General features: G+C 41.4%; 1 protein-coding gene across 1 annotated transcript in view; it reads left to right on the top strand.

Moving 5' to 3' along the window:
• Positions 1 to 3047: 3047 nt before the first annotated feature.
• Positions 3048 to 21730, top strand: part of GPR176 (G protein-coupled receptor 176) — a 126979-nt gene continuing 108296 nt past the window's right edge. The window contains exon 1 of the mRNA XM_010847931.1: positions 3048 to 4113. Coding sequence (XP_010846233.1) covers positions 3942 to 4113 — 172 coding nt within the window. The 5' untranslated portion in view covers positions 3048 to 3941. The remainder of the gene's footprint in view (positions 4114 to 21730) is intronic.

The following is a 21730-nucleotide window of genomic DNA, read 5'->3' as shown; positions in this document are numbered from 1 at the left end:
TGAACTCCAGGAGTTGGTGATGGACAGGGAGGCCTGGCGTGCTGCAATTCATGGGGTCGCAAAGAGTCGCACATGACTGAGCGACTGAACTGAACTGAACTGAACTAGTATTTTATTGTCCTCTAAACAGCCTTGCAAAATAGGCATTCTTTATCCCTATTTGATGGAGGAGGAAACTGTGCTTAGAGAGGTCATGTAACTGCCCAGTGTCACAAGTAGAAATGGGGCGATAGGCATTAAAACCCAGGTCCAACTGACACCATCATGTCTCTCCTCCTTGCCCCCTCCCCCATATTATACTCTTTCCCTTGAGGGAGTTGGTAGGTTTGTCTGTGTAAAGAGACAATCTGAGTATGCTAAGCTTAAATACTCCCCAAAGAAGCTATTTAAATGACAAATTTATTGGAGACCGGTAGGTTTTTGGACATGAAAAATCCAATAATTTAATTCAGAGATGCCCAGGGGCTTTATTATGAGCTACCACTTTCATTTTACAAGCACCTAGGATATCCTTATTGCTACCAATATACACAGATTTTTTTTTTTTTAAGTCCTGACTCACCTTCTATTCTCCAGAAATAAAGTCTATGCTCTCTTAAATATGCAGGCCCCAGTTTTCAGGATTCTATCTGCCAGGATAGCCTGGTTTATGCCCTGATAATGAGCAGCTCCAAAAATCTTGGTTGTTTAGTATAATAAATATTTATTTCTTGCTTATATAAAATTTTATGTTATGTCTGGGTGGATCTTGAGGGCATCTGCAATACCCACCCTCCCAATATGGTGACTCAGAAGCACAGGCTGCTTCAGTATTTCAGCTCTTCCAGTTCAACACAAGTCCCCTTCCACAATCACAATGGAAGGCAGCAGAGAGACTTGAGAATCACAACCAGCTTTTCACTACCACTGCCCAGAAATGATTTGTCACTTCTGCTTACATATCATTAGTTATTGTTGTCACATGACCTTGCCCATCTGCAGGGGCAGATAAGAAAAATAGTTTTCTGTATGCCGATAAGGCTTAGACAGTCTAGAATCTGCTTGCAATGCAGGAGACCTGGGTTCTATGCCTGAGTCAGGAAGATCCCCTGGAGAAGGAAATGGCAACCTGCTCCAGTATTCTTGCCTGGGAAATTCCATGTACAGAGGAACCTGGTGGGCTGCAGTCCACGGGGTCACAAAAGAGTTGGACATGACTTAGTGACTAAACAATAACTACAAATGCCGAAAAGAAGGAGAATGAGATACCACTGAACACTAGTGATGTTTGCATAATAACCTGAATTGTCTATGTCTGTTGTATAAGTATAGTAATAGCCATTTGGAAATAGAACTACTTAGTCCAGATGAGTAGCCAGCAGCCATAAGGATACCTCTTTTCTTAGCACACTGCTGCTTGGGTTTACTAATGCAAAACACTCCCAGCTTTTTTCTTCTTTCCACCTTTAGTGCAAGGCCATGCAGGGACATGTGACAGTGCAGTGTTGGGGACACGAGGGAGGAGGAAGAGACAATCAATGATGAAAGGGAAGAAGGAAGGGGGCAATAAAACTCATAGGCTCCTCCTTACTTCCCCCCAACCTTCCCCTTGGTCTTTGCAGTTATCTCCAGTCCTATTCCATCTCTTCTTTCCCTTACCCAAGTCTCTTCCTGCTCTTTGATACATAGCCAAGAAAGTTGGAATCCAGGAATTCTTTTGAACATAAATGGATCCTATATCTTTCTATAGGTATGGAAATACTTATCAGCACCCATATGCTAACACTGGGAAGACTGAAGAAGGTAGGTCTTCCGAGAGCCCTTTCAAGAAAAGTAATTAGGTGCAGAGGGAGGTGGGAGGGGGGTTCAAGAGGGAGCAGACACATGTATGCCTGAGGCTGATTCATGTTGATGTATGGCAAAACCCATCACAATATTGTAAAGTAATTATCCTCTGATTTAAATAAGAAAAAAAAGAAAAGTAATTAGGGTTACCAGGGAAAGAGAAGTAGCCCTATGGTGGCATGATTAGTCTTGAGACAACCAAGAAATAACTGTAATTTTAATCAATTCGTAAGTTATTGTCCTGGGACCTAGTCCTACCAAGCACTATGTCAAAGCCCTCTACTGTGTCCTTCACTTATTAAAAACAAAAAAAATAAGGTCAAACAGGCAAATTTTTAGTTGTCTTTTCATCTCATTTCTCCTTTTCTCTTTTCCCCCCATCATCTGCTTGGATGCCATACCTGTTCCTTTTCCCATTAGGCTTCTCTGTGCCATTTTTTTCTCGTTTACTTGGTCATCCCACCTTGCTCACTCCTCAATCCCAGAACCCACCCTGTTGGGGTTGGGGGTGTGTGTGTGTGTGTCCCTACGGACTGCATCCTATGTGTGAATGTGTGTGTGTGTGTGTCCCTATGGACTGCATCCTATGTGTGAGTGTGTGTGTGTGTCCCTATGGGTTGTACCCTATACGTGTGTGACCCGTGGACTGTAGACCTCCAGGCTCCTCTGCCCATGGAATTTTCCAGGCAAGAATACTGGAGCGGGTTGCCATTTCCAACTACACAGAATCTTCCCCACCCAGAGATGGAACTCTAGTCTCTTATGCCTCTTGCATTGGCAAACGGATTCTTTACCACTGCACCACGAAATGGGACTAAATTAAAAGGCCCAGGAAACTAGTGCACTGGATTTCTAAATCCCATCTTTCTTAAATAACTTCAGCTACACCCAAGGCCTGATGGACGAGACTGGGCTCCGTGCCCAGGTGGCAACGACGACATGGAATTATCAGCCTCAGGCAGCCCCAGCTGAAGAGATAAAGAGTAGTTAACGACAGCATTAAAACATGCGAAGCCCCGGAGCAGAACCGGGCTTGTCCACCGGAGCCAGACCCGGCTCCTCAGTGCCTGCCATTCCCCGCCTAGGCTATCAGGATGGTTGGTGGGAGGGGGGGCAAGATGGCGCCGTCCTTCCCCTCTCCTAGGCTGAGCGTGAGGGCGGGGCCGCGCGCGTCACGTGACCGCGCTCGCGAGCGGCGCGCTCCCCATTGCCCCAGGCGCACGGCAGGAGTCCGGTGCCTTCGCAAACGGTGGCTCTGCACTTCTAGGGGTGTCTTCTCGTGTCCCCGCAAAGTCTGGAGTCTCTCTCGCTGCAGCTGAGAGCCGGAGCGGGTCCAGGAAACGGGGCACTGGGCCGTGCAGAAGCAAAAGGGCTGCAGAACAAGATCCCTGCAGCTCGCTCTGAGGCAGGAGGTCTGAGCACTCAGCGAGGGGCTGGGCAGGAGACCTCGCGGGCATTCTGAGGGACAACTGGGCCGGGCGTTGAGGGCGAGGCTGTTGGAGAGGTTCAGAGCTTTTCACCCTGACCATGAGCGCTGTGAGGGGCTCCAGGGTCCTCTCGGGACTCCAAGCGTTTGACTTGGCCATTTTCCGGGTTTCCCATGGCCATCTAGCCTCGAAGCCAGCAGAACTGAAAAAGGGCTTCAGCCAAATGTTTTCTTCCCTCTGAGGAGAGGGCCTGAGTATGTCAGTCTGAGACTCGAGAGGACCTTCGGTGGTAGGAGCTGAGGTTGAAGAGGGCGGCGGGAGCAAAGAGCGCCCTCCTTGACTATCAGAAACCTGTGTTTCCCTCTCTGCTAAGTGGTCTTGGCGGAGCTGACCACCCAGGAGGGACGGACGACGCTTGGCGGGCTCTGACCGTGCCGCCTTCATGTGGCTGCTGACGGGGACCCGGGAGGGAGCGGGCATGGGGCGAAGCCTCGCCCTCTCAGCTCCCCGCCTCCCAGGAGTCGGGGCTGGCGATGTGGAGACCTGAGGGGACCCGCGGCTGCCCGGGGTTCTCCAGGACTCCACCAGGCACCCGAGCGTTCCTCCACGCCCGGGGCTGGGGAAGGTGGCGCCGGGGTCCCAGGCGAGCGCACGGGCGGGCGACGACTGAGCGGGAGCCCCAGCCTCGCCATGGGCCATAACGGTAGCTGGATTTCCCGAAATGCCAGCGAGCCGCGCAACGCGTCCAGCGCCGAGGTGGCGGGCGCCAACCGCAGCGCGCTCGGGGAGTTTGGCGAGGCGCAGCTGTACCGCCAGTTCACCACCACCGTGCAAGTCGTCATCTTCATAGGCTCGCTGCTCGGTAAGCCGCCCGCCGGGGCGCCTCCCGGGTGGGCTTCCCCGAGAGCTCAGGCTGGGAGAGCCGGGATCGGGGGTCGCTGGAGCCTCCTTGGGTTTCGGGATGCCTGGAAAAAGTGCAAATAGTTGAAGGCAGTTTAAGAATGCCAGGGTAACTGAAGGGAAGTTAATCAGGGATGGTCGACTGCAGCGCCCAAGCTGGAAACAAGAGTTCCGGTAGGGTTTGGTCCAGAGTGGAGGACCAGTTGCCTGGTCCCGGCCGAGGTCAACCTCTCCAGGCGGCTTTTTGAGGACCGCTTTGGGATGGGCACGGAGTTGTGCCCATCATACTTAACATCCTGGGTACCATGGCGGGGCGCTGGCCCCGACCTCTTGTTTACAAATACAGAGCCACAAAGCTTCAGTTTTGTTGCTGATGACTGATGTGTTTTGCGCTCCTATCTATTCTTTGTATACATTTTTGTTCCCCCCCCACCCAAGAACCTTATTTTGCACGCTTTAAAAAAAAATGGCTTACTTCTTCGGAACACCAACCTCCTGGTAAACAACCTTGTGGAGTTAAGCTCTGTGTTGCCTTCAGATATTTTTAAACCCCGAAACGAAAAAAATCCCAATATACTTTTCTCCCTAGGTTTTTTTTGTTTTTAAAGTACAGGATAAAGGCAGGGGAAAAAACACAAAACACTACACACAACAAATTTAGGAATACTTGTTGGGGGAGGAAAAGACCAACGAAATGAAATGAGTGGTTAGTAAAAATATTAGTGCACTAATGTGAGAATTACCTGAACTTATGGTAGCTACTCTTTCAATGATAAATGATACAATGAATATTCATTTTTGTCTCTGCTTTTTAATATGCTGTCTACGTTTGTCAAAGCTTTTCTTCCATTTTGTTGTTCATGTTGCATATTACTTGTAAATATGTGGCTTCCTTTCAAATATAAATTCTCTGATAATGGCATTTAAAGGTTGTGAAAAGATTGTAATTATGTGTGATATTATGGCCAAGAGCAGTCTTAAAGTTTCAAAGTAGGAATGGATTACTTTTTTGTAGACACCTGTGAATTTCCATGGAAACCAAGATCATTGACATCAAAAAGACCATGAAACATCAACTATACCCCAATTTAAAAGAAAAAGAAAGAATAACACACCGTAGTAAATAAAAAAACAGACTATGAAAGAATTGTTTTTAATTTCCTTATGTAACTTCTGTAATTGTCATCATCCTGTCCCATTTATCTTTCACTTTTTGTCATGAGGACGTTTTCAGGAGGTGACACTAATGGGCTATATATAGATTTATGTGTGTATGTTGTGTGTTTTTATGAGTGGAATACATATGCACAATAACAAAGCAAAAGCTTGTGTCCCAAATATTTTCAATATTCACTTAACAAACAGTAAACACTGAACGCCAACTGGGTATCAGGCACAATGCACTACAGATTTTTGAGAGTTAAATTCTAGTATTGCCACATTTACTTAAAGAGTAGATTATTATTGGGGAGGCAGTAGAAGTGGCTGCATTTTTATTTCTGCATTTATTCTGCATATATATATATATATATGCAGAGAATATATATAGAGAATGTTTTGTTTTTTTCATTGGTAGCTTTAACCCTGAAGAAAGATGGTGCCTAGAGAAATTTTCTCAGAGGTTGAATCTAAAAACTTTAGTACTGTTGAAATAGAAAACAGCATGTATATAAAGGACAGAACCAACAATGCACAGTTAACTAATGCTTTGCTTCCCATGTACTTTCAGTTCTGGTAACTTGCATTGGATTCAAGAATTCCTAGGTAAATATGCCCTTAATTGAACTTTTTCCACACAGCACTTTAATTGACATGCAAAAACTGCTTTTATGGATATCTTCAAAGAGAAGACTGATTTTGCTCCTGATCTTTGGTTTATACTTGACTTGACCTAGTCAGGATTCTCCCTTACACATGACTTAAGCCCTTCTGAGAGAGAATTCCATTTGCTCCTTTTTATTTTTTATAAGAAGTATAAATATGGTTAAATTTGTAGAAATCGAAAGTCAGAGAACTTGTGCAAACGTGAAAGGCATTTCTGGTTTTCATAAAAGCTTAGCTACGTAGCATTGCCCTGTGCACTTGTTACTGGTATTATTGGTTCATTGTTCTCTGAGGATTTGACCCATACAGACATGTCTATGTCATTAAATCCTGGTAAATGCCAGTTGAGGCTCTCAGAGCTTAAGTTCCAGAGCCACGTGTAGTCAGTTGCATGGCAAGTAAACTTGGGAAGCCTAGTTTCATGAAGCCCCAAAACAGAGAAAAATTATCCCAGAAGAATCTAGGATAAAAAGTAAACAGAAGAGTGAACAGTATTTGGAATAGCATATGACACTGATTTAATCTGCTTGTTTCCCTTGCCTCTAAACATGGGAGAATGAATTTTTCCCTTTAAGTAAATTCAAATATACTTCCCATATTGTCAACATAGATTTTTTTGTTGGGATTTCCAGAAACCTGCTATATGTGAAAATTTCTTTGTACTGTTGACATCTTACAGCTTCTTTTGAAACCTGTTTTAGTGCCTTGTATGAGAAAAAATAATGTCAAGGAATAGCTATAATATTTCAACTCTAGAGAACATTATTTGCTGTGTTGAAAATGAACTCTAGAATTGTATATAATATTATTCAAATAATGCCTTTTGAAGGTTTATGTGAGTGTCTCTCAGCCTTTTTGTGCAACATCTTGGGGTGTCTTCAGATATACTGTAGATGTTGAAAGAGAATCAAATAGTTTAGTTTGCCCTTTGATAAATATATAGCATTAGTAGTGAGCAATGTGAAATCAAAGACAAAAAAAGAATTGGAACCATCATTTCCAATAAATGTCTTGGATCTAACTCCTCAGAGTTGATCTTTTTCTTTTCCCTTATTCTCTTTGGATTCACAGTCCAAGGACCTGGAGAGCTGGACCCATTCTGGTGCTTTGACTTGAAAAAGGTCAGTGGCTGTGACCTAGTGTATTACCTCTCAGCTGCTTCTGGACAGATTGCCTCTTATCTGTTATTATCATCATTGGAGGCATTTAGATTTTTATAAATGAATTTGCTCTTATTTAAAGAAAATTAGCACTGTAGACAATAGCCAACAAGTGTGTATCCTACCCTGAAATTTATTTTAAAATAGAAAAATCAGCCTGGCGTCCTCTTGCCAAACCACCATATGTGCTGTTCTTAATTTTAACCTGTCTCCCTTTTCTTTAGCAATAGTCTACTGTAAACAGACTATACCTATGTGAAGTTGATGACCTCAAATAAAGGTTCAAGTTGTCTGTTGTGTGATTTCTTGAGATGGTCATGGAAGTAATAATTTCAAAGGAAAGAGGGAGGGAAATTATATGTTGAATTGATTTGACCAATGATATGGAGAACACTATTTTTATTCATGATTGTCTGTAATCATTCAGCAAAATTATATTGAGTACCAGCAGTGTTCATGGCACTTATTTGACAGAGAAATATATTTGTGCTTTTGATACTAGTTGAAATTAACCAGTTAATAGCTGGATAGTTCTTGGAGCTCCTTAGTTAAATTTTTGAGAGAAACAATGTTACTGCTAGTTTGTGTTCATAAGGCAAGGATGTGTTCATTCATACAAGGATGATTTTTCATAATTATATACAATATAGTATGTTGGCCATAATTATAGCCAATAACAATGTAATATTAAGTCTGTATACATACATACATACATATATATGTATATATATATGTGGCTTCCCTGGTGACTCAGTGGTAAAGAATTCGCTTGCCAGTGCAGGAGATGCAAGAGACGTGGGTTCAATCCCTAGGTCAGGAAGATCTCTTGGAGTAGGAAATGGCAACCTACTTCAGTATCCTTGCCTGGAAAGTTCCCTGGATGGAGAAGCCTGGCAATCCACAGTCCATGAGGCCACCAAGAGTCAGACACAACTGAGCATGCATACACACACACACACACACACACACACTATATATGATAGTAAATATGATAATATATATGATACTATAATAAATATATTGTTGTTGTTGTTCAGTTGCTCAGTAGTGTCCAACTCTTGGCAACTCCATGAACTGCAGCATGCCAAACTTCCCTGTCCTTCACCATCTCCAGAGCTTGCTCAAACTCATTTCCATTGAGTTGGTGTGCCATCCAACCATCTTGTTTTCTGTCATCCCCTTCTCTTCCTGCCTTCAATCTTTGCCAGCATCAGGGTATTTTCTAATGAGTCAGTTTTTTGCATCAGGTGGCCAAAGTATTGGAGCTTCAGCTTCAGCATCAGTCCTTCCAATGAATATTCAGGACTGATTTCCTTTAGGATTGACTGGTTTGATTTCCTTGCAGTCCAAGGGACTCTCAAAAGTCTTCTCCAACCCCACAGTTCAAAAGCATCAGTCCTTAAGCACTTAGCTTTCTTTATGGTCCAACTCTCACATCCATACATGACTGCTGAAAAAGCCATAGCTTTGACTAGATGGACCTTTGTTGGCAAAGTAATGTCTCTGCTTTTAAATATGCTGTCTAGGTTGGTCATATCTTTTTTTCCAAAGAGCAAACATTTTTTAATTTCATGGCTGTAGTCACTGTCTGAAGTGGTTTCGGAGCCCAGAAAAATAAAGTTTGTCAGTGTTTTCATTGTTTCCCCATCTATTTTCCATGGAGTGATGGGATTGGGTGCCGTGATTTATAGTTACTTGAATATTGAGTTTTAAGCCAACTTTTTCACTCTCCTCTTTCACTTTCATCAAGAGGCTCTTTAGTTACTCTTCATTTTCTGCTTTTAAGGTGGTATCATCTGTATATCTGAGGTTATTGATATTTCTCCCAGCAGTCTTGATTCCATTCTGAGCTTCATCCAGCCCAACATTTCTCATGATATACTTACATGTACAGCATGTAAGTTAAATAAGCAGGGTGACAGTATACATCCTTGATGTACTCCTCTCGCGATTTGGAACCAGTCCATTATTTTATGTCTGGTTCTAACTGTTGCTTCTTGACCTGCATACAGATTTCTCAGGAGGCAGGTAAAGTGGTCTGGAATTCCCATCTCTTGAAGAATTTTCCGCAGTTTGTTGTGATCCACGCTGTCAAAGTCTTTGGCATAGTCAATAAAGCAGAAGTAGATGTTTTTCTGAAACTCTCTTGCTTTTTCTATGATCCAGTGGATGTTAGCAATTTGATCTCTGGTTCTTCTGCTTTTTCTGAATCCATCTTGAACATCTGGAAGTTCTTGATTCACATACTGTTGAAGCCTTGTTTGGAGAATTTTGAGCATGATTTTACTAGCGTGTGAGATGAGTGCAACTGTGCGGTAGTTTGAGCATTCTTTGGCATTGCCTTTCTTTGGGATTGGAATGAAAACTGACCTTTTCCAGTCCTGTGGCTACTGCTGAGATTTCCAGATTTGATAGCATATTGAGTGCAGCACTTTGACAGCATCATCTTTTAGTATTTGAAATAGCTCAGCTGGAATTCCATCACTTCTACTAGCTTTGTTTGTAGTGATGCTCCCTAAGGCCCATTTGACTTCGCACTCCAAGATGTCTTACTCTAGGTAAGTGACCACACCGTCGTGGTTATCTGACTCATTAAGATCTTTTCTGTATAGTTCTGCCTATTCTTGCCACCTCTTCTTAATATCTTCTGCTTCTGTTAGGTCTATACTGTTTCTGTCCTTTATTCTGCCCATCTTTGCATAAAATGTTCTTTGCATGATATAAATATATATATCATGATAAATATCTTTACCATAATTATAGCCAGTAATAATGTGATATCATCAGCCTTATTATACCTGTTTTTTTCTGTTTTTGGTATGTCTAGAAGCCTAGTAGACTACTTCAAGAATATGGTGTCCTGAATTGACCTAAGGAGTTTAAAGTGGTGAGGTCAATAGTTATCAGTCTGGGTAGATGAACTCCTAATATACTGACTCAAGCTGCCTCATGTTGCCTTTGATTTCCATGTGCTATATGCATTTCACCACCCCATTCTTTTATAATGTTATCTGTAATATGCAGGAAAGCAGTCTGACTTCCATCTGAATGAAATGCTTTTGATAATCCTTTGTTTTTCCTTTCTAGGCCTTGAATTTACCAATTCTTCTGGAAATTCTACTGTGAAAATAAAAAAAAAACTATTAAAATTAAAATTTATGTATTACACATTTCACCCAATTATAGTATACGGTTCAATGGTTTTTAGTATATTCATGGAATTATGCAGCCATCACCACTATTTAATTTCAGGAAACTTTTTAATACCTGTCCCCCAAAGAAATCACATATCCATAGTAGTTGCTTCTCATTTCCTCCAAATATCCTGAGCCCTAGCTATGCACTGTACTGCACAGCCATTCCTATCTGTTTCCTTCTCCTTTCATCTCTGTATTCTCTGAGACACAACAGTATTGAAATTAAGCCAGTTAATAATCCTGCACTGGCCTCTAAGTGTTCAAGTGAAAGGAAGAATTGCATGTATCTCACTTTACATCAAAAGCTAGAATGGTTAAGGTTAGTGAGGAAGGCATGCTGAAAACTAAAATAGGGTGAAAGTAAGGCTTCTTGTGCTAAACAGTTAGCCAAGTTGTAAATGCAAGAAAAATTTTTCAAGGAAATTAAAAATGCTACTCCAGTGAATACATAAATAGAAAGTAAAACAGCCTTATTGCTGATATGGAGAAAGTTTAGTGGTTTGGGTAGAAGATCAAACCAGCCACTACATTCTCTTAAGCCAAAGCCTAATCCAGAGCAAACTTTGGATTTCCTAACTTTATTCAATTTTGTAAAGGCTGAGAGAGGTAAGGTAGCTTCAGAAGAAAAGTTTGAAGTTAGCAGAGGTTGATTGATAAGGTTTAAGGAAAGAAGCCATCTTCATAACATAAAAGTGCAAGGTGTACCAACAAGTGCTAATATAGAAACTGCAGTAAGTTATCCAGAAGATCTGGCTAAGATAATGAATAAAAGTGGCCACTAACCTATAGACTTTCAGTGTAGACAAAACAACTTTGTATTGGAAGAAGATGCCATCTAGGACTTTCATAACTAGAAAGGAGAAGTCAGAGCTGGGCTTCAAGCTTCAAATAGGCTGACACTTATTAGGGTTTAATGTAGCTGGTGACTTGAAGCTGAAGCTGATACTCACCATTCTGAAAATCCTAGAGCCCTTAAGAATTATTCCAGATGTACTCTGCCTGTGCTCTGTAAATGGAACCCAAGGCCGAAATCACTGCACATCTATTTACATGGTTTACTGAATACTTGAAGCTTACTGTTGAGACCTACTGCTCAGAGGAAAAGATTCCTTTTAAAATATTACTGGTCATTAACAATGAGCTCTTGGGCACCTAGTCACCCAAGAGCTCTGATGAAGATGTGCAATGAGATTCATGTTGGTTTCATGCTTGCTAACACAATACCCATTCTGCAGCCCGTATATCAAGATGTACTTTAGACTTTCAGGTCTTATTCTTTAAGAAATATATTTTGTAAGGCTATAGCTGCCAGGATAATGATTCCTTTGATAGATCTGGGTGAAATAAATTGAAAACCTTCTGGAAAGGATACACCATTCTAGACGCCATTAAGAACACTTGTGATTCATGAGAAGAGGTCAAAATATCAACAACAGAGGTTTAGAAGGAGTTGATTGCAAGCCTCATGGATGACTTTGAAGGGTTCAAGACTTCAGTGGAGGAAGTAATTGCAGATGTGGTAGAAACAGCTAGAGAGCTAAGAATTAGAAATGGCGCCTGAAGATGTGACTAAATTGCGGCTATCTTATGATAAAACTTGAACAGATGAGAACTTACATGTTATGAATGAGCAGGGAAAGTAGTTTTCTTGAGATGAAATCTATTCCTGTTAAAGATGCTGTGAAGACTGCTGAAATGATAGTAAAGGATTTAGAATATGACATAAATATAGTTGATAAAGCAGTGGCAGGGTTTGAGAGGATTGACTACAACTTCGAAAGAAGTTCTACTGTGGGTAAAATCCTATCAAACAGTATTGCATGCTACAGAGAAGTCATTTGTGAAATGAAAAGTCAATCAATGAGGCAAACTTCATTGTCTTATTTTTAGAAATTGCCAAAGCCACCTCAACCTTCAGCAGCCACCACCCTGATCAGTCGGCAGCCATCAACATGGAGGCAAGATCCCTCATCGGCAAAAATATTATGGCTTGTTGAAGATTCAGATGATGGTTAGCATTTTTTAGCAATAAACTTTTTTTTTTGGTGTATTTGAACATTATTAAATAGGTTTTCTCTTGTAGACACTTTATTTTATAAATAACAATAGGTATAAGTAGTAGTATTAAAGTAGTGTGACCTATGAAGTTTGTAGACATTAAAAAAAAGTTTGGAGTAAATTATATAGATTAAAAAGTTTGAAATATGGCAATAAAGTATTTTTTAATTGAGGTATGTACATTGTGCTTTTAGACATGCTATTGCACATTTAATAGACTTACAATATAGTATAAACATAACTTTCATATCCACTAGGAAACTAAAAATTCATGTGACTCGCTTTACTGCAGTATTCCCTTGTTTGCATTGGTCTAGAACTGAACCCACAGTATTTTGGGGGTATGCCTGCATATGTTGAGAGTTAAGGTATAGTAGGGCTTCTTAGGTGGTGCTAGTTGTAAAAGAACCTGCCTGTCAATGCAGGAGACATAAGAGGGTTTGATCCCTGGGTTTGGAAGATCCCCTGGAGAAGGGCATGACAACCCACACCAGTATTCTTGCCTGGAAAAATCCCATGGACAGAGAAGACTGGCGGGCCACAGTTCATAGGGTTGCACAGAGTGGGACATGACTTAAGTGACTTAGCACAGCCCAGCACAGAACGTTTTAATGCTGGTAGACAAAGCAACTAACTAATTTATTGTCTGAAAATTTCACCTTTAATTATTATTATTTTTGATCCCAGAGTCTCAACTCCAAATAGTCATGGTTCTGCAAGAAATATCCTTTTACTTTATTGGAATTTTGTAGAAAGGGAGGAAATTTGTCTCAAAATGAGAACAAACAGATATGGCTTTGTTTTTCTCTGGGGTGTCCAAGTCTCTGAAATTATCTCTTCCATCAAGTTTGCTCAAGAGTTTCTCTACATGTCACTATTCTGAATAAGTCATTTAGATTGGTTGTGACTGGAAGCTGTTGTGAAAACCGTTTTATTGTCAAGGAACTTCCAGATTGGCTGGATGGAAAATCTTTGTTAGCAATAAAGTATAAAATCTGAGAGGAGTTTTTGACTAGGCTGAAAGGCATGAGTAACATTAGGTGAAACCTAAAAAGTAAGGATTTACCCTAGGCAAAACTGAAGAGTAAGAAAACTTTGAAAAATCAACACCTGTTTTCAGAGTTTTTCTGTTCTCATATTCACTCCATCTCTTTCAGACACCTCTTGTTTTCTTCTTGTCCTTTTGGATGCCCAGTGACCTTGGTCTGAATTGCTTACTTGTCTTCCCTCTTTCAAACTTAAAGGGAACTGAATTCCATTCCCTCATGGTGGTGTGCTAAATAAATAAACCACTTCAGACATCGATGTTTACAGATATTATTGCATTAATATATTGACCTTAAGAGTACTATTAAAAAAAATCACTATCTTAAGCAAAAAGTGTGACTACATTGAGCATTTCATGTATTGACATGTGTTGAGAAGAAATGGATGGAGTGGATCTTTTTGGAACTTCTAGTGACATCATCATATAGGCAAGACTGTGACTGCATGTAGGGCATTTAGAAAAGTTGAGGGTATAAGCACACACCTGGCATGTAAAGGGGCAGGAGGGTATCAGTTTATACTAGTGTCTTGCTCTCTTTTTCATGGTTTTACTTCCCTCTTGTATAATTTCAGACGTATTGTTTCAGATTGTTATCTTGGGATGTCTTATTGTGTCTGCTGATTCTTTCTTGTGGTGGATCATTTCCTTGAATGCTTGTAAGTTTTTAATTGTGAGTCCATCTCCTTTTTCTGAAGGATTCTGTGAGGTCTTGGCTGTACAAGTGACCTTCAGTTTCACATTTGTTTCTGCCAGGTATCATAGGGCCATCACTAGCCCAAGACCTCAACTGCAGGAAAAGGTTCATTTCTTTGTCATCTCTTTGAGGTAGAGGATGCAGTTTTTCACCCTCTCTTTCACTGAGGTGGCCACTCTTGGAGGATTCTGGCTTCATGCAAGGATTTCATTCCAACTACCTGCTTCAAGGAGTGTCCAGCCTCATTCAGTTTGTGTGTAGCTGTAGAAACCCAAAGTTAACTGTTAGAGCCTATTTCCTGATCTGAAAATTGCCCCTCAGTGCAAACTCTTCTGTCTCTCTTTTAGGCAACTGGCGATTTCCCTTTTATTTCTTATAAGGTTTGCAATGAATTTAAAGATCTCTTTTGTTTTATCCAATACTTCTAGGTGTTTGTAGCAGTGTTCTAAGTTCTGTCATGGAGCCAGAATTGGAAGTTGGAGAATTGTTGTATTGTTCAGTCACTCAAGTCATGTCTGACTCTTTGTGAACCCATGGACTGCAGCACGCCAGGCTTCCCTGTCCTTCACCATCTCCAGAGCTTGCTCAAACTCATTTCCATTGAGTCAATGATGCTATCCAACCATCTCATCCTCTGTTGTCCCCTTTTCTTCCTCCCTCCAATCTTTTGCAGCCTCAGGGTCTTTTCCAGTGAGTCAGCTCTTCGGATTAGGTGGCCAAAATATTGGAGCTTCAGCCTCAGCATCAGTCCCTGCAATGAATGTTCAGGATTGATTTCCTTTAGGATTGACTGGTTTGATCTTGCAGTCCAAGGGACTCTCAAGAGTCTTCTCTAACACCATAGTTCAAAAGCATCAATTCTTCAGCACTCAGTGTTCTTTATGGTCTACCTCTCACATCCATACATGACTGCTGAAAAATCCATAGAGATCTTTGTTGGCAAAGTAATGTCTCTGCTTTTTAATATGCTGTCTACGTTTGTCATAGCTTTTGTTCCAAGAAGAAAGTGTCTTAGTTGGAGAATAAGCAAAACATATTAAAATAGAAGGTGGAATGATTGCTAGATTTGATTTTAGGAGATCAGATCAGATCAGTTGCTCAGTCGTGTCCGACTCTTTGCGACCCCATGAATCGCAGCACTCCAGGCCTCCCTGTCCATCACCAACTCCCGGAGTTCACTGAGACTCACGTCCGTCGAGTCAGCGATGCCATCCAGCCATCTCATCTTCTGTCGTCCCCTTCTCCTCCTGCCCCCAATCCCTTCCCAGCATCAGAGTCTTTTCCAATGAGTCAACTCTTTGCATGAGGTGGCCAAAGTACTGGAGTTTCAGGTTTAGCATCATTCCTTCCAAAGAAATCCCAGGGCTGATCTCCTTCAGAATGGACTGGTTGGATCTCCTTGCAGTCCAAGGGACTCTCCAGAGTCTTCTCCAACACCACAGTTCAAAAGCATCAATTCTTTAGCGCTCAGCCTTCTTCATAGTCCAACTCTCACATCCATACATGACCACAGGAAAACCATAGCCTTGACTAGACGAAACTTTGTTGGCAAAATAATGTCTCTGCTTTTGAATATGCTATCTAGGTTGGTCATAACTTTCCTTCTAAGGAGTAAGCATCTTTTAATTTCAAGGCTGCAGTCACCATCTGCAGTGATTTTGGAGCCCAGAAAAATAAAGTCTGACACTGTTTCCCCATCTATTTCCCATGCTACCATAAAATGGCATTAGCTCAGAATAGGGAAAATAAAAAAGTGGATGAGGAAATAGAGCTTAAGAAGGTTTAGGAATCTAGTCTAAAGAACATTAAGAGTATATATGTTGTGTGTTTAGTTGCTAAGTCATGTCTGACTCCTCTGTGACCCCATGGACTGTAGTCACCAGGTTCCTCTGTCCATGGGATTTCCCAGGCAAGAGTACTGGAGTGGGTTACCATTTCCTTCTACAGGGGATCTTCTCGACCTGGGGATGGAACTTGTGTCTCTTGCATTGCAAGCAGATTATTTGCCACTGAGCCATTGGGACTTCAATAAGTTTTTATTGAATAGATGAATGAGTAAAAGTTGTATGTTAGTTACTTTACACTCATAAAACATAAAAATTTCTCTTTCCTTCTAATCCCATAGTTCCTGGGTATCTGAGAATGTAGCTCCTAGGTCAGATGCAGAACCTACAACTTTGGGGGTTGATAGGATGGAGGTTGGGGCACACTTGGGATTTTTAGCCAAAATAGCTTTAAACCCAACTTTAGCTATTATACTGTAACTAGTGCTATACCTAGTATAGCTTCTCTGGTTGCTCAGTTGGTAAAGAAACTGCCTGCAGTGCAGGAGACCAGGGTTCAATCCCTGGGTCAGGAAGATCCTCTGGAGAAGGAAATGGCAACTCATTCCAGTATTCTTGCCTGGAAAACCCCTTGGACAGAGGAGCCTGGTGGGTTACAGTCCATGGGGTCACAAAAGTTGGACACGGCTTAGTGACTAAACCACCACCACCAGTGCTATACGTATTGTATAACTGACTATCTCCTAGCCAACTCCTTTTCCTAGACTTAGGTCAATTAATATATTACAGGAATTAATTATGTGGTCTTGATTTGTGTTAACACGTTTAATTCTCCTCAAATTCTACCACAAAGCTAGGGTATTATAAAGCATTACTGACAAAAGGAAAATAAGTGTAAATAAAGCTTCCTTTAACACACTGTAAGGCATGACCAAGATTCAGTAAGCCAAAAGTGTAGCCCTGAACCCTGTCAATTAACATCTCCTTCCCCACAGTATGTACACACACTCACACACACGCACACACACACACACACACATACACACAAAGGATTTCTTTCAGGAGGCTTCTAGAAACAAAAACACTCAGGAATTTTGTTGTTTTCTTTTGCTTTTGCATTTATAAGCAATTCCCAGGGAAATGCCTTCAAATGGTCTTAAGCAATATTTCAGTTGGTGGCCACACTTGATTCTGAAGAATGTTGGGAAACTTTTTTTTTGGCCTGCACTGTATATTTGCTTCACCAAATCTGAGACACTCTGAAAAACTTTCAGTTTAATCTTAACCACTGATGTCTAGGCACCTTCCCACTTAAAATAAATTTCTAACAATGGTTTAACTTCAATTGTAGAATTCAGTTTTTTTTTTTAATTAATATTTTTTCTGATGAAAGTTTCTCTTGAGCAAAATTACAGAGATAGAGGCAAAGCATGAAACGTATATACACTTTCTCTTTCTGGCTGCCTCACTTTTTTCTCCTTTGAGAAGTTTTAAAAATACAGAGAAATATTAACAAATTATAAGCCCACTATTCAGAAATAATAAATGGTAACATTTTGTCATACTTGTTTTTTGTTGATTAAAATGTCACAGATAACATGAATCTCCCCTTGTGCCTCTTCTTAGCCCACTACCCCTGCTTCCCCATCTTTTTAGCGCTGACGGCTACATTGAATCAGGTGTCCAGAATAATCTTCCTCTCTATGTCCTGGTGGTACTGCTTGATGCTGGCCTGTGATCATGTTTTTGTCAGTTGACGCTTAGTCGATAGCTATTACATGGATAGATGACTCCGTGTGCAATGTTAATTGCCATAGGATGGTCACATTATCTAGGAAGACAATATACATGGGCAGTTTAGAAAATTCTTAAAGGGTCTTCAAAAGACAAGCAGGGTTTAGCTAATGGGAGATGGATGCTACCCATACAATATAGGTGCCCTTGACTTACCTGCCAAATCGTAACTGCCAATCAAGAATACTGCTTTAGCCTTATATGTACACTGGATTTTGTAGTTTACAACAATACCACATTATTCCAATCATAATATGAATTATGAAACAGTGTAGGGACAATTTTCTGTTTTCACTTTCTCAACTCATCCTCTCCCTCTAACAGTACTGCTCTCCCTTAACAATGCATGCGCACCCACTGGTGAACTTTCCTTCTAGTATTTATGAGGGGCTCTTAACTGTAAATAACAGAGTTTATTGTCAAAAGAAGACACAGCCATAAAGGTATTCTAGAAAGAAAAACATTTTGTTTACAAAGGTGGATTGCAAGGGAGTTCAGGTTTTTGAAGGACTGGCTTCCCAAATGAAATACACAGCAAACAGTTATTTTTAAAAAAGCAACCACAAGATTGGGCTTCCCTGGCGACTCAGTGGTAAAGAATCTACCTGCCAATGCAGGAGATGCAGGTTCTCCCTGGGTCGGGGAGATCCCCCGGAGAAGGAAATGGCAACCCACTCCAGTATTCTTGCCTGGGAAATCCCATGGAGAGAGGAGCCTGGTGAGGTACAGTCCATGGGGTCGCAGGAGAGTCAGTCAGACACGACTTAGCGACTAAACAACCACCACAAGATTACCATGTTTACAGTTACTCTGCTCACAGTTAACTCACGTGAGTGTTGTAACCTCAAAGATTATGTCATATCTTCAGATATGTCATATGTGTGTCATATCTTCCTGGGATCCTATTTCCCTGTCTTCAGTGATTAGTCAAAGAATGGGTCATGGGATCTAAGCTTGGTCAATGCCACTGGTGTAGAGAACCCCTCTTTTCCAAAGGGACTGCTGAGCAGAGATAGAGGAAGCTGATCCGTAGAGAATGAGGGTAGAGGTGAGGGTGAAAGTAAAAGAGGTGACTGTAAAAGTCAATAAAATTGCAAAACAATAAAGTTATTGTTGCTGAGTTGGTAATTTACAGGAAAGATTCACAGTTTCAGTTATTTTGGGGACCAGAGCTAGACAGTGTGATCCTGGATCTTTTTATTGTCTTTATTTTGGGGGAGTGGTGGGACTCAGAGAGCAGACGTATGTTTGTTTACTCCTGACCAGGTGATATAATATGCACATTCTTGCATAATGCAACAGTGCAAGGTGTTAGTTTTTCTTCTACATGAAACTAGCCTATTATTGATGATGAGGAAAGAAATTTCCTTCAGGATATTAAGCTGCTTACAAAATTTATGGGATTCAGGGAACCAAGCCTGAATGCTACAGGGCTGGGACCTTATCAGGAAATATGCAAAGCATACCACTAATTCTAGCAGAAATGAAGCTGTTGTTGTATACCATTAGTGATGTAGAGATTAGACTCTAGAACCCTACGACATAGCTGGCCGTGAAGGACCAAAGGTATCTGTCATTATCCTGTACTTATGAGAAAATCTGATGACTGCACCAGCCACCACCTCACTTTAATCATGTCTGCTTTTCTTGGGAACATCTGCTGGCCAGAACTTGGATATAAGCCTGTGCTCTAACTGCAAGCCTGTCTGAAAAAGTATTTTTAGCTTTCCAGCCTTTGTTGCAGAGGGTAGCAGATGGTTGGAAGATTATGAAATGAATATTTAGTGAACCAAACTGTAGTATCTACCACTTTCTACTTTGTGCGGTTCCTTATATGATAGCCCCTAACAGTACTCTGCTTGACTCCATGCAATCTGGGAGACAGTGAAGGGCACATGACCCAGGCCTTGCTGGTCCCCGGATCCTATTTCCCTGTCTTCAGTGATTAGTCCAGGAATGGGTCATGGGATCTAAGCTTGGTCAATGTCATTGGTGTAGAGAACCCCTCTTTTCCAAAGGGACTGCTGAGCAGAGATAAAGCAAACTTATCTGTAGAGAATGAGGGTAGAGGTAAGGGTGAAAGGAAGGAGGAGGGTGACATAAAAGCTATCCTGGTGATACTGTGTGAGTCTCTGGAGGTTCAGAAATTGTGTTCTCCAACTACATGAACCCAAAACACCCAGCATCTCCCATTTTGCATCAACGTCTGTGAGTTGGCTTCTTGTCATGCACGACAGAAACATCCTGCTTGATTCATGTAGTATTGCCATCACCATTCATATCCTGCATTTGTGTAAACAAGTTCGGAGGGGAGTGACATGCGTGTGAGCATGTTCTCACAACCAGGTAGGGCCTAATGCCATGAATGTCTGAAGTCCAGGAAAGAAGAGCAGCTGAGACCCAGAGCCCTGAGTTGCATAAGAGCCAGAGACAGGCTGGCAGCTGGAGAGATGCTCACGTACATTGAGAGTGACTCTAAGTCTAGCAGTGCCAGAGGTCAGGAGTGGAAAATAAGCCCAGGAATGTAAAAGAGGCTGAAAGCTGCCTGTGCGTGTACAGGGGCAGAAGCCCAGAGGAGATTCTATTGGACCAGGAAATACAGTGACATTGGTTCTGAATCAGCACAGAGCTTCTGTTGCTTTTTCTCTCTCAGTTAAACATTGCTTTAAAAATCAAGTTGCTTATACATAAATAGCTGTTAGTAGTTAGTTAACATAAAAATTTAATTCCTAATATAAAAATTTAGAAGCTAGGAAAAAAAAAATCTGTGTTAGAAGAAGGAAAAATTACCATTGTTAGATGGAGCCTCCCAGGAGATGATGAGCTCACCAGGTTCTGGGTCATAAACTGGCTTCTGCTTCCTGAGTGTTTACAGAGCTTCTGGGGAGGTCAGAGGGCAAGGCTATGGCTGAGTCCCAGGAAACAACACCCTCACCACAGTTAGCTGTGGCGTGTAGTTGGGGTCCTGGACACTTGACAGGTATATGGTTGGGGAAATGAGCTGCTCCATGTTTTCTGCTTTAAATTTCACATGGCCAGTGTCCTGCTCTCACGACTGTTGAAGCAGATCACTTCTGTAAGGGGTGAAATGAATGTCCTCCATTGATCCAAGCCCAGGACATGGGTGGGACAGTGGGAGGTTTGTCAGCACAAAGTCCAGGCATTCAAGTGCAGAGAAGAACCTGGGCCAGATCCATGTGGGCATTGTCAAGCTAAACAGATAATACATAAGTTCATTTTCTGAGTCTGTGAGTCTGTTTCTGTTTTGTGAATAAACTCATTTGTATCATTTTTAAGACTCTGTATATAAACTATATCATATATTTGCCTGTCTCTGTCTGACTTACTTCACTTAGTATGATAATTGCCAGGTCCACCCATGTTGCCACAAATGGCATTATTTCATTCTTTTTAATGGTTGAGTAAAAGAAATCCAAAAAAGCAAAATGGCTGTCTGAGGAGGCCTTACAAATAGCTGTGAAAAGAAGAGAAGCGAAAAGCAAAAGAGAAAAGGAAAGATGTACGCATTTGAATGCAGAGTTCCAAAGAATAGCAAGGAGAGATAAGAAAGCCTTCCTCAGCAATCAATGCAAAGAAATAGAGGAAAACAATAGAATGGGGAAGACTAGAGATCTCTTCAAGAAAATTAGAGATACCAAGGGAATATTTCATGCAAAGATGGGCTCAATAAAGGACAGAAATGGTAGGGACCTAACAGAAGCAGAAGATATTAAGAAGAGGTGGCAAGAATACACAGAACTGTACAAAAAAGATCTTCATGACCCAGATAATCACGATGGTGTGATCACTCACACTCACCTAGAGCCAGACATCCTGGAATGTGAAGTCAAGTGGGCCTTAGAAAGCATCACTGAGAACAAAGCTAGTGGAGGTGATGGAATTCCAGTTGAGCTATTTCAAATCCTAAAAGATGATGCTCTGAAAGTGCTGCACTCAATATGCCAGCAAATTTGGAAAACTCAGTAGTGGCCACAGGACTGGAAAATATCAGTTTTCATT

This window comes from Bison bison, unplaced genomic scaffold (assembly GCF_000754665.1).
Source record: "Bison bison bison isolate TAMUID 2011002044 unplaced genomic scaffold, Bison_UMD1.0 scf7180017864259, whole genome shotgun sequence".
Taxonomy (NCBI): domain Eukaryota; kingdom Metazoa; phylum Chordata; class Mammalia; order Artiodactyla; family Bovidae; genus Bison; species Bison bison.
The sequence above is the reverse complement of the archived record's forward strand: the minus strand, read 5'-3'. Positions and strand labels throughout refer to the sequence as shown.